We start from the raw sequence: 12,490 nt of genomic DNA on the forward strand, positions 1-12,490 counted from the left end.
GATTTTCCTTCCGTTATTATGCTTTTCAACCAAAAAAGGACACCGCATTTATGAATGGGACTGAATAAAAGAGTGATGAATGACTTTTTTAAAAACCTTTCAGGGTCGTGGTTGTGATGACTGGCAGCAGAGGTCACGCAAAATCTATCCAATCAGAGCGTTAATTCGTCAGCCCTTCCAGCGTCCTGTTTGCAGGGCGGGGGTACGAGCGAACATTGCACACAGTCGTTCCCAGGGTTAAGATAGAGCGTTTAATTGCATGATCGAAACGCTTTCTACAAAAACCGTAATGCATGGGGGGACGAGGTTGTCCTAGAATTTTCTGGAAGGTTTTTTTTGCCGGCTAGCCACCTCATCACGCAAGTAGATGGCCACGCTCAACCTCTTCCGCGACACAAATAGTTCCAAAGTTTCGGGATTATTTTGCGGATAAAACATTTCCGTTTAGTTTTATTCACGATTTGGTTTTTACGTGAAATTGAAAGCCCTCAAACGTTCATTGGAGTGTGGCATTCGATTTGGCCCTCTTTTTACGGCTCCGCGTATGAATATGAAGGATAACCAGCCATGATCGGACGTTCCGCGCGGTCGGGATCGGGAATTCCCGCCACCACTCAAACAGTAAGCATTTCGCCGAAGAAGTGAGCAAATTATGTGTCTGAATTTAAAAGACTGAGGTCTTTTAAATTCAATAAGACCTCGTTTTTCTGATCTAATCCTATGCATGGTTCCTTCCTCCATGATATATGCAACTGCCGTCTTTTTGCGATGATTCGATCTGCATTTGAACTTGATAAATTTGATGAAATCATTGAACCGGGAACCCTAGCCGGCTGCGCGTGTGTCGTGTGTGTATACGCCATTCAAGTGTAACCGCATCAGTACTCTTTCATTAGTTTCAATACATTTGGACAAAAGATCGTATACTGCATAAACAAGCCGTGAAGTTATTCCGTCTGCGCCGGACGAAATACTGTCATTAAAAATATAGAAATCACGCTGTACTGAGGTGATTCCTGGCCCGACTGCCTCTGACCGTACAAATTAATAATACTTTCGCATCGCAACTTCCGCAAGTACTACAAGTTACAGATCAGAGCTAGCTTGCGATTTAGGCCTAGGCAGTTGGGCTAGTACTACTAGTTGACGTGATCATGTCCCATGACCAGTTAATTTTGGCAAAGTTTTGGAGAATGCATCGTGTTATAGGCCTATATAGTACATGTACAATGTACATGACACAAAAGTAGTGTGCCTGATGTTTTCTCTCGCGTTTTTCTCGAAAAAGTGTAATAACTCACTGATCGAGCAGAAAGTTGCGTGAACGATGAACAAGTTCATGAAGTTATTGTTTGAACATTCTTCTTCTAACAAATTACTTCAGTGAAAAGCAAAATGTACATTGGGTACTGGTGTAGGCCTAAATGCATCATTCTTTTTTCCTTAAGGGTGGGGGGCCCGCTGGCCTTAAGTTGTATCTATTTTCGGCCAATCCAAATTGGTGCTGGATAAACAAAATTGCTCTAGGTCTATACAGTAATTTTTTAATTGCAAAATTTGGCCATCAAAAGCTGAGAAGATATAATCTTTTCTCCTCGAATTGTTTTGGCTAATGGCATGGCAAATTCATTAAAGTAGAGAGAACACAAAGAGGTTTCGAGAGCAATGTTTGCCACATATTAAATCCTGAAGTTGGAGTGGAGGGTTGTTTCTTTCAGATGATTTCTACCTCCCCTTCGCTCTGCTTTTGGAGGTAGTCAGCAAGTCAGCAAACACCTCAGGGCCATAAGTTTGCGATACTTCCCTTCATTCCCTTTAAACCATACGTGTTTTATTTGTGTATTACACTTTCAGCCATGGCTACCAACTTGCCCAAGTATCAAGCTACGAGAAAGGATGACACTGATGATGCCAGCAGTAGCAGGCGCGGTCCAACCAGCTACGACCAAAGCCGATTGGGCTCCCAGTCTCGCAGAGACCAGGGCAACCTGGCCGGAGATAAGGAAGAGGCGACCGCAAAGACACTTCCTGAGAAGTCGACAGATGGCGGGGCATTTGACTGGAGAAAGACAGGCGCCATACCGAAAAGGGGAGCCGGGGGTGACCAGAGCAGAGCGTCGTTGACTGCTGAAGCTGAAGTATCCCCAAGAGAGGTCAATGATCAAAGTCACGTACACGTTGATGAGGCTGGTGACAGCCAGGCCAACTCTGATGCCACAAGGAACGCAAGGCCTACTGACCATCCCATCAGTACTGCTCAGCTGCCTACCTCCGAGTCCAACCCTTATGCCTCCAAGTCCTATTCTTCTGCCATTTATAAGACTCTAGTGGATTCTGGCAACAGTCAAATTTCAAGGGATGACCCGACAGTTCATTGGCTGAAACGGCGTGACTCTCGCAGATCATATATTGAGGGGGAAAAAGACGAAATCGTGAATTTTCGTGGCCCGGGTAAACATTCCGTGGTCTATGGTGGTGCGGCTGAGGTGATTGCGTTGGCAGAAGACATCAGAAAACGTCAGACAACCTGTGCAGTTCTAGAAGATGGAAGTCAGGATGGAGTGCTAATGTGCAAGGTATTTTGAATATGAAACTGAAATTGACTGAGCTCTGACCACTTTTGAAAACATGCAAATATCTTTTACTTTTTTCTTAAATCATAGAATACATTGAAAGTGAGTGCTCTCTCATATGGTGAACAGGGTTCAACAATTTTAGTTGGTGTACTGCTTATAATCATAAAGGCTGACAGGCTGATCTTTCATTTTGTTTCTTGAATTGTTCAAAAGAGAATCTGTTTTTAATTTTATTTGAAATGTGTGAAGCTATAGTCTCATCTGCATTTTAATTGTACATTTTTTGTTTTCATTTTGGCATCATTTATTTGTTGTTTTAATTATAGAAATTCACTATTCGGGGTGGACATTATCGAAATGGTTACGAGTACAGTCAAGGAAAGCTACTGGGAACTGGTGCACACAGCAAAGTCTTCGCCATTCGTGACAACAAATCACCAGCAGTCGCTGCCGGAAAATTTGTAAGTCGCGTTAAACCACACGGAAGTGGAAGGTCAATTTTTGGCACGATTTTTCTCTTTCACGTCATGTAATTTTTCAGTTTCCATAAAATATCGAGGGTGATTTTCTTCAGAATCAATGTACCAAAACTAATTTCAGAAACTTTGACTTTTACATGTTAATTTTCCTTTTCGAGGGGCCCTCAAACGCACCAACAGGGGTCAACTTTCAGGCTCTATACACGTTTTACATGTGCACATTGTTGTTAATGAGACACTCTATAAAAGAAAAAAAACATGCGGGCTAGTGAAAGTGTCCGCGGGCTAGTTTATAAGACTCTGTTTCAGTAGCCTGGCTTGCTAGTGAAAAAAAAGTTAAGGTCGAACCCTGCTAGTGTAAAGTGGCTTCCCCTCTCTTTGCCACTGTTGGGGCGTAGGGGTGTTTGAGTCCATGGTCTCTCTAAATAGCTTGTGGATAATGAATTTCGTATATTTATATCCATGTACATGTAGTAGAAAAATGGTTGTGCTGTAAGTGCATTGGATTGTTGATATCATTATCTCGTGAATCAGACACAATAATTTGCTTTATTTTTTAAGGTCACTTTGAAGCATTTTGTGGCTGACGAGGCGATCATCTGGTGTCCCCTAATCCACGAAAACATCGTCCGTCTGTTTGGTCTGATACAGACGGGTATTATGGTCATGTTTTTGTCAGAATATGACCCAGGTAATCAGACCCTTCAGACGCGTGTGGACCAATGTGTGGCCTTTGGACAAGGTGAAGCGTTAGAAGTGACAGAGCAACTTCTTGAAGCACTGGCCTTCCTTCATCAAAAGAACATCATTCACAGAGATGTTTACCGTTAGTATAGTTTCAATTATTTTCTTTCTTTCTTTATTGGGGGGGGGGGGGGGTCCTTTTCCTCCTTTCTCTCAGAAAGCTTTGTGATTTTGCTGCTATTCCATGCTGTTGCCCAATTGCATAAATGTGGGGGGGGGGGGGAAATGGGCCATTAGATCATGCCCTGGATTTGTGTGGCGAGAAATGCTGATTTTAAAGTTATTTTCTAACTTAAAGGTAGAGTCCATCATTTGCAGCCATCCGAAAAGTAACTGGCGTAATTATTGTTGAAAAACTAACTTGGTTGAAAGATAGTAAGGAGACTAAACTCCCTGTGAAATTATTCTTTCTGGGAAGCTGTCATTTTGAAGTAATCAACGAAAGAAGGCATTTCCAACGGTGATTCTTAAGAAGCACCGTAGGAAAATTTAAATTAGTAGTTCGTTTTGTTATTCAGCGCAGCGCGCACAAGTATTCGAACGACGCACACGCGCGCGCGGTTGTTATAATTCGTCGGATCAGTGCGCGACGTCGCGTATAGTTGCAATTCAAAACAATTCAAAAACATGATTCAGCAACTTTTGATTTGAAATTGAGATCTTAGAATGCTGTTTTTCTCAGAATGTACAGCTGAAGCTTAGCTGAAACTTCATCAGGTTAGTTGTTCAGTATCCTTCATTAGATTTTGAACTCTTTTGTTGCTTCAAACGAACAAAATGCACAAATTACAAATGATGGACTCTACCTTTAACAGCCCAAAGGTATTAAATAGCACTGAGAGAATGAAGAGCACAAAAGCTTGAAATTCACCATCTTGATGTATTGTGAACGTGCCAGTTTGCATAACATGTAAAACTTTTGCACATATGTATCATGAACAGCACCTCCTAGTGTAATGTGGTGTGAGAGGCGGCTTCATAGTGGGCCTGGCAAAGCCTGCTCGCCACTAAAATTCAGCGGGAAAAGAAACAAAAATCAGTATTCGCTATCGAAACACACAACTGTACTAAATGCTTAAACTAGCAGATGTCTGAGGGAACACAGAGTTTCTAATCCATTTCTAAGTTAATTATTTATTGATGAAGTCAGTCGAATTGTTTTTAAAGTATATCAATCGTAAGCCAGACATGGTAAAAGTGTGTGATATTCTAGATTATGTTGTCAAAGCATTTTGCGTCTTATTTCACTGTGAACTGTGGATAAATTTGTTTAGTCTGATTTCTGTTGTTTCTGTGTTTCCTTACTGCAGCCAGCAATATCCTAGTAAAGTCTTGCCAATCAAATCAAAAGTATGGTGGGAACGTCAAGTTGCTTGATTTTGGAATTGCTGTGAAGCTGAAATGTCCTGAAACTGCTGGTTACATTGAAGAGACGACGGATGGAATGGGAAATGATACCTACAGGGCACCAGAAATTGAAAGTAAGAGGATGTGTTGTACAAAATGTTAAAAATGTGGGGATACGCTATCAGTTTCTCAATGTAGTTGCATACTGCTGTATTGGAGCATGATTGGAGTATTCAAATAAACCATTCAAGTGTGCCCATGGCTGGGCGTTCCAACCTGCTAAACCCGGCGCACACCTTCACCGATTTTACCAGTGTCACCCCATCACCGGATCACCCCATCACCAGTCCTGGTTTTTCACAGTTGCAGTTAGACCGCTACGTTACCCACACACATGCCCAATTTCATATATAATCGATAACATGATGATCAGTCACATGACGACAATCATGGACTTCCTCCGTGAATCTGATTGGTTAACATAAATATTGCGTCCGGAGAAATCGGATCCGGTCAAAACGGATGCGAAAAAATCAAACATGTTTGATTTCATCCGGTACACGGTCAGATCGGTCTGAATTTTCAGCGCACACCTCTGTATGATGGCCCAATGATCTGGGAAACAGGTAAAACCTAGTCTATGTTGTTCCGTGTTGTTTTGTGCAGCTGCATAACCATGGACAAAACTCACCCTGCCGTTCATGTAACAATGCATTAGAGCAGTACACATTGTACAACAGTTCATTACTGTGAAGGAAAATATTGTATAAATAACGTTACTTGAGCAATTCGACTGAAAATGTGTAAACTTAGTACCTGAAACAGAAAAATTAATTAATAATGACAGTTGCTAGATGGTCACGTTTTGGCGGAGAATTGAGTTGAGGGTGAACGCAACAATTTTTTTTGGGTACAAAAGTGTTCTGAAAACAAGTAAACATCAGCTTGTAACACTTTCTCTTGATAAAAACATAGCTAATTGTTTGCAGAGACTGTCTTTGTTTTTGTTTTTTGTTTTGTCTAGGAGGTGAAAGTTACGATGGGCGTGTTGATGTTTGGTCTGCAAGTTGCACTTTGATGTGTCTTCTCAAGGGTTCTGCTCCCTGGTGTGGAATAATAATCAAGGTAGATTTTTTTGCTCTAATGCAGGGAATATGTGCTTGGGGTGGGGGAGAAGTAGGTTAATTTCAAGTAGTTGAAGGCACGTCCAGAAGCCAAATTTCTTGTTTATCCAATTTTTGTCAGTGTGGAATTTTCTGCTATTGTTGTAGGTGGATTCTTTACTTCACCAAGAGCCATGAAATTGGACTATGATGAATAGTGATCACTTCCACTCTCATTCTCAGTTTATGGAAAAGCAGCTTGCAAACAAGCATCTTATGATATTTGCGCAGATTCGGCGATTAATTATGCGAAACTAGACTGCGCCTTGACCTCGAGATTCAGACCAATCAGCAGGCACCTTCTATTGGGTCTTCCATAACCTGTTGTTTTTACAGAAACATGGCATCTAAATTGACCAATCAACAGCTTAGTCCGCCTTTCTGATCGAAATGACATCACAGTCCGATTGCCTGGCGCGCTGGGTCACATAAAATGTGCATGATCTCAGACCTTCGTTCATATGTGGCTCTGCAAACGTGAATGTCTGATCCTGCAGACTACCTTATTCTGTGATTGAATTTAAAATACACCCAAGATATCACAGCTGCTTTGGAAAAGTTTTAGCATAGAGCCCATAAAATGAAATTTTTTTTTTTTTATTGTTAATAGGATTATCCTTTAGTGGACATACCAAATTCCACTGATCCCATAGTGCGAGATCTTGTGGAACGGGCCCACAAGGTTGATAAGAATTCCAGGCCTAGAGCTCAGGAGGTATTGCAGAGGTGCAAGGATATCCCCCGGGAGAAAGGCAAGTCCCAGTTTTCACCATTATGAACTGTTATTGAGCAAACAGTACTAACTTTCTATGTTTATGGGTCTATTCTATTTTCATGACCATGTATTTCACCTGGACTGTAACACAAGTATTGGAGGCAAAATTTACTTTTGGGTTGTTTTTTAATTTTTTTCTTACAAAATCAAATGTTAGAAAAAGAAAGTCAACTAGAAATCAAAGTACAGGACACTGCAGTGGTGGTTACCGAGCTGAAATGTCCATTGCATTCTTGAAAATATTTGTGGAAAATATCTGAATTTGAAATCAAATTATGAAGATTTACCATTTTGTTGTCATTCCTGTTCTGCAACAGTGAAAGAGATGTACAGCATTCGTGCCAGACCCGCTAAGCCACTAATTGACTCCTCACCTGCGAAACTTGGAAACAGCAATGAGAGGTTAGTCATGCCTGCATGCAAAGATGATATTCAAGTGCAAGAGATGAGCTCTGTGCACATCCCCTTCAACAGTTTCATAAAGAGTTGGGGGAGGGACATTCGTACGCATTGCCGACAACGCCCGACACTAGCACAAAGACGTATCAACTTTTTGCAGATTCAGAATACTCCAACGCATACCAACAAGTCCGTACACACATGCACGGGCTTACCTTACATACCTAGTGTGGACATTCCTTGAGTCAGAGATGCCACTTTTCCGGTTTTAACCGGAATTCTGGGGTGTTTTTTTTTAAATCTCACAAAATTCCAGTTTCCTTCCGGTGTCAATTGAAAAAAAAAATGGAAAAAACTGGAAAAAAGTCCCCCAAAAAATCTGTTCTTTTTTCCGGCCGTCAAAAAAAAAAGCTTGGAAAAAAGAGAGGAAAAAATGTGGAAATGCGTTGATTTTTACCTCGTATGGGACTTGAGTTTAGTACATGTCGGCCTACTTGCACACGCACGCACGGCACAACGTTGTTCATTGAAGTAGTCTTAAAAAACAAGTCTTTGTTGTTGCCGAGCCTGCAAGCGATACAGGCGGCCAACGTAATTGCATGCAGTATACAACGGCGCCTCGCGTGCATGCACAGAGTGCGGGCGTGTTGTGTGCTAAGCACACGTAGCATTCAGCCTGGAAATCAAGTCTATCATTTCAGTTATCAGTGGCTCCTGCCGATCGCAGCGATATGTGAATAAAAAAAAAACGCCCGGTACCAACCATGTTTTCGTCGCGCGCATCGCGTAGTGCAAAGATCATGTACACCGACAGTGTTGAGGAATCGTGCATGTTTCGTGTAGAAAACGTTGGAAATTGGGATTGGGTAGGCGGAATAAATAATAGGAATATGAACAATTCAAAGTAATTGAACGAACCGACAGCTTAAAGGCAAATAGAAGCAAAAACAAATGGAACTGGGCTTGACTACAAAAAAAAGAAAATAACAGGGACTTTGTATTTGTGCCAGAGTGGCTTTTTCAAACACAAAAATTTCCGTTTTTTTCAAGTAGCTGTTCAGGTTTTTTCAAGCAGACCCAGTTCCGGTTTTTTCAAGCAGACCCTGTGGCATCTCTGTAATGAGTGTTCCTCTACATTTTACGACAGATAATTTTAACCTAAAAATGCTAAACCTGTTTTTCAGAGAGGGGGAAACACGGTGTGGACCTGGCTTAGTCCACAGAAGGTTCATACAACCTGCATTCTATGGACCTGTTTGTTTTCAGGTCCACACAAAAATGGCATGGTTGGCACACACATGTGTACCTACATGTATAAGCTTAAATCAAGGATTTCCTATTGTTTCTCTTTTGTTCATACTTAAAAAAATTTTTCGAACAGCTCCCATTGGTTTTGAACACCTTTTCCATAATTAGAAAAGGATATTTCACATGCGTGTCCTTGATATACACCTCCTTTTGGAGATGAGGTGTTCACAAAGCATCAACTACTGTTAAGCATGTGTCAAAAGACATAAATATGAGAATCTGACGTGGGCGATGGTATTCTCGTGACCTCATGTTTCCTTATAAAGGAAAACTGGAAATCGTGACAATTGTAGTGTCCTTTAGTCTTAAAGCATCCAATCTTTTTTTTCTTCTTCGGAACACACATTTTAATATCACTGTTCAATGCTTCATAGCCCGTGGTCAGATGACAGCTCTGATGGCCACCCTGTCGATCCACAACAAGCAGCACCAGTACACGATGACATAGGTGCCGGGGATGCACGCCCCCATGGTCCTGATGGCCCCGTCCGTCCCGTCCGCGGCCCACCTGCCGATCCACAACTAGATGACGAGACTCTGACCCACAACCAGCCAGCACCAGTACACGATGACATAGGTGCCGGGGATGCACGCCCCCATGGTCCTGATGGCCCCGTCCGCCCCGTGCCCGGCCCACCTACCGATCCACAACTAGATGAGGAGACTCTGACCCACAACCAGCCAGCACCAGTACACGATGACATAGGTGCCGCAGATGTACGCCCCCATGGTGTCAAAGGTACCCTCATATATCTAATAACCAAGATGATAAATATTAAAAGGAATACATGTATACAACATTTGCAAACATCAAAAAACAAAACTACCAAATTATTATGAAATACTTTACTGGATTGTTAGCAAATGAAAGTCTAAAGCATTTTTGTATCAATTTCCATCACTGGTTGGCCGACCAGCATTGGGAAAAATGCTTTTTTACTGTCCCCATACCATATTTAGTTAGTCTGCATTTTTTTTGCTATCAATTACACACCTATGAACGGGTACAAGCCAGCTAGACTGATTCCCCGGCCTTACAATTCCCCGATGTTCATAAATGGCTTTGTGTCATCTGAAGTGGGGTCAGGGAACCAGACTACAGGAAAAGGATTGTTTTTTCTATGTTTTTTCAGCATCTGTGAACACAAAACTTCAAACAAGTGGGTGTTATATTTACTGTAAAATACCAACCCCCAAATCCATCCATTTAAGAAAATCACAGCAAAATCAAATGTTGTATATTCCCTTCAAGAAATAGATTACTATTAAAATGAAGTGTGATTTGTTTTACGATTTTGTTTATATTTAATTGTATTTTTTTTAAATTTTATTTAGGTATATTTGTGACCGTCAAGGATGAAGGCTGCGAGGACATGAAGATAAAACTTCCACCAGGATTGAACTCTGTGATCTGTGTTGCTGAAGCATTGTATGAGGAGGTACAAGCTAAAACATTTTCAGTTTAAATAATGAAAGGTTTGCAGAAACACCATGTGCGAATAATTTTTCAACTAAGAGAATGGTTCTGAAAAGAACCAGAGGTATAAACTCGATGTTCCGGTTAGTATGCTCTGTCTTCAGGACAGTGCCTAAACTCAGCATAAGCAGTATCGGCACTCTCCTTAAGACGGTCAGAGCATACCGACTGGAACGTCGAGTTTATACCTCTGTTTCTTTTCAGAACCATTCTCTTAGTTGAAAAATTATTCGCACTTCATGTTTCCGCAAACCTTTCGTTAATTAGTATCCCCACCATGCAAAGCCTCAAATCTTACTTATTTTCAGTTTAGTTTGATTAAAAATAGTCCCTGAATTCCAAAGTTTGTAAGTTTCGCACGGCCATATAACTAAAGTGAAGTTTGTGCATTAATTTTTTTCAAATTCAGATCAAGACGAAGCCTTTTACTCTCCATGAGATGAACGGAGGAGCCTTGGGTAGAGGTCATACCTTTAGGATAGGCAACCATACTCTTGTTGCCATGCCAGCACCGGATGGTGGGGATTGGCCGTGGAGGATGCACGCAAACGGCAAGGTGGAATACGCTTAACAATACTTAATATTTTGCAATGATGTAACTGCGCAGTGCATGAATGACGTGCAAAAGTGTGGTACTCCTGTGCACCACTCATATTTTTATACTTGTATTATCCAATGAAATCGTCCTCTATGACATATTATATAAATATATAATATTTATATTACATATATTTTTGAAGGAGTTTTAACTAAGGATAACGGTTGTAGAAAAGTTGTTTAACCAGTTCACGCCGCATGACGTGTATACACGCAAAAATTTGGCAGTATTCGGAACAGACGACGGATAAACACGCAACGAGCGAGGCCGGAAAAATCAGTCAGCGACCCGCTCGCAGCGAGTGAGGCCGGAAATATGAGTGTGCTGCCCGAGGGTGATGGCTTCAACCCGCCTGGCTTGAGGTCGAGTGAAAAGTAATCCCGTGCCTCGTTCCCTTCTTGTCAAAATAATCCCGGCGGGAACTGGTTAAGAACATGTTTTTTAAACCATTCTTTGTTTTACATGGATGTTTTAGGCTGACTGCCACGTTTAGGCCATTTATGGTGCGCACACCTGTGCACATGTACATGTATGTAGAGTGAGGTCTCACGACCTTTTCCCTGCTTTTTAGCCTGGTTTAAACCTGTCATGTCACAGGCTCTCAACCAAAAGGAATTGGTAAATGTAGTAATGGTATAAACGAATATTATTTCACAAGTGCAAAACAAAAAAGCTGCATTTTATGTATATATGTACAGTGAAATAGCTGTATAAAATAATGTTTGTTAAATGTTAATTATTATTTAAAAAAAGAAGAAGAATTATCCTGAGATAAAAAACTATTAAGGACGCACTGAATATGCAACTCCAAAATTGACTTCCTTAATTTTATATAAAAATCAGTATATCATACATTTATACATTGAATATTTTACAGATTTCTATAATAAATTTGTCAATGTTGGGACTGTTTTTATATATTTATAAATTGACTGCCTTGATTTCATATAAAAATCAAACTATCATACATTAATCCATTTTACAGATTTCTGTAATTTGTCAAATGTTTGAACTGTTTGTATATATTATGTATTTTTTTTAAATGGACGTAAAAATTTCAATTCCAAACTGAAAATTTGTAAATATCTGCAAGTCAGAATCTTTTATTTTTTTGTAAATACACATGTATACAGTCATATCTTTTTACAAATTCAAATTCCGTCTGTCGATCCATCCGCATTCTGAACACAATGTTAAAGTTTTTGCTTCTCGCTCATTTAGTTTTAAAAAAATGCAATTGATCAGCTCTACAACTTCCATTTAGAGTCATGGCATTGCAGTGAATTTTATGATTTAATTAAATTATAGTTTAAAGAATTTAAGTGTTACACGTATATACCATTATGTAATGTACATAACATGTACATGTACATGTACATGCATTATTTAAAAACACATGTTTAGTTAAATTAAACCCCTTTTGTTATATTGTCCTTTTTATTGGATGGTATGCGATTGTGAAGCACCATGTAGCATTATATTTTTAATTCATGATTAGGCTGTGATTTCTGGCAGCTGGTCTAATTTGTGGGACCATATGTAATAATAGCAGCAGGAAACAACAATTTTTTTTTTAACTATAAAAAAAACCCAGTTAGTTTTTCCTCTCTTCATTGAGTCCTAT

The 12,490-nt window shown here is 40.3% G+C and overlaps 1 protein-coding gene across 2 annotated transcripts; it reads left to right on the top strand.

Annotated features, from left to right (window-relative positions):
- The first annotated feature begins 422 nt into the window (after positions 1-422).
- Positions 423-11,512, top strand: LOC119723008 (mitogen-activated protein kinase kinase kinase 14-like). Of its 2 annotated transcripts, none has more exons than XM_038193467.1 (11): positions 423-641; positions 1,855-2,576; positions 2,903-3,037; positions 3,617-3,881; positions 5,110-5,280; positions 6,171-6,271; positions 6,920-7,061; positions 7,402-7,486; positions 9,166-9,530; positions 10,127-10,230; positions 10,678-11,512. In XM_038193467.1, the coding sequence occupies exons 2-11, from the start codon at positions 1,857-1,859 to the stop codon at positions 10,837-10,839; spliced, it is 2,250 nt and encodes a 749-aa protein (XP_038049395.1). In that variant the 5' UTR covers positions 423-641; positions 1,855-1,856; the 3' UTR covers positions 10,840-11,512. The 2 variants fall into 2 exon arrangements, with proteins under 2 accessions (XP_038049395.1, XP_038049397.1); XM_038193469.1 differs by having other exon boundaries at positions 423-621.
- The last annotated feature ends 978 nt before the right edge of the window (positions 11,513-12,490 follow it).

Source organism: Patiria miniata, unplaced genomic scaffold (genome assembly GCF_015706575.1).
Source record: "Patiria miniata isolate m_02_andy unplaced genomic scaffold, ASM1570657v1 HiC_scaffold_16, whole genome shotgun sequence".
Lineage (NCBI taxonomy): Eukaryota > Metazoa > Echinodermata > Asteroidea > Valvatida > Asterinidae > Patiria > Patiria miniata.

What these genes read in the sequence shown, in the direction of transcription:
- LOC119723008 (XM_038193467.1), top strand. Translation starts at nt 1,857, where the DNA reads ATGGCTACCAACTTGCCCAAGTATCAAGCTACGAGAAAGGATGACACT. An exon ending in CAGTCGCTGCCGGAAAATTT is followed by an intron (nt 3,038 to 3,616) that starts GTAAGTCGCGTT and finishes TTATTTTTTAAG; the next exon opens with GTCACTTTGAAGCATTTTGT. An exon ending in ACGCCCCCATGGTGTCAAAG is followed by an intron (nt 9,531 to 10,126) that starts GTACCCTCATAT and finishes AATTTTATTTAG; the next exon opens with GTATATTTGTGACCGTCAAG.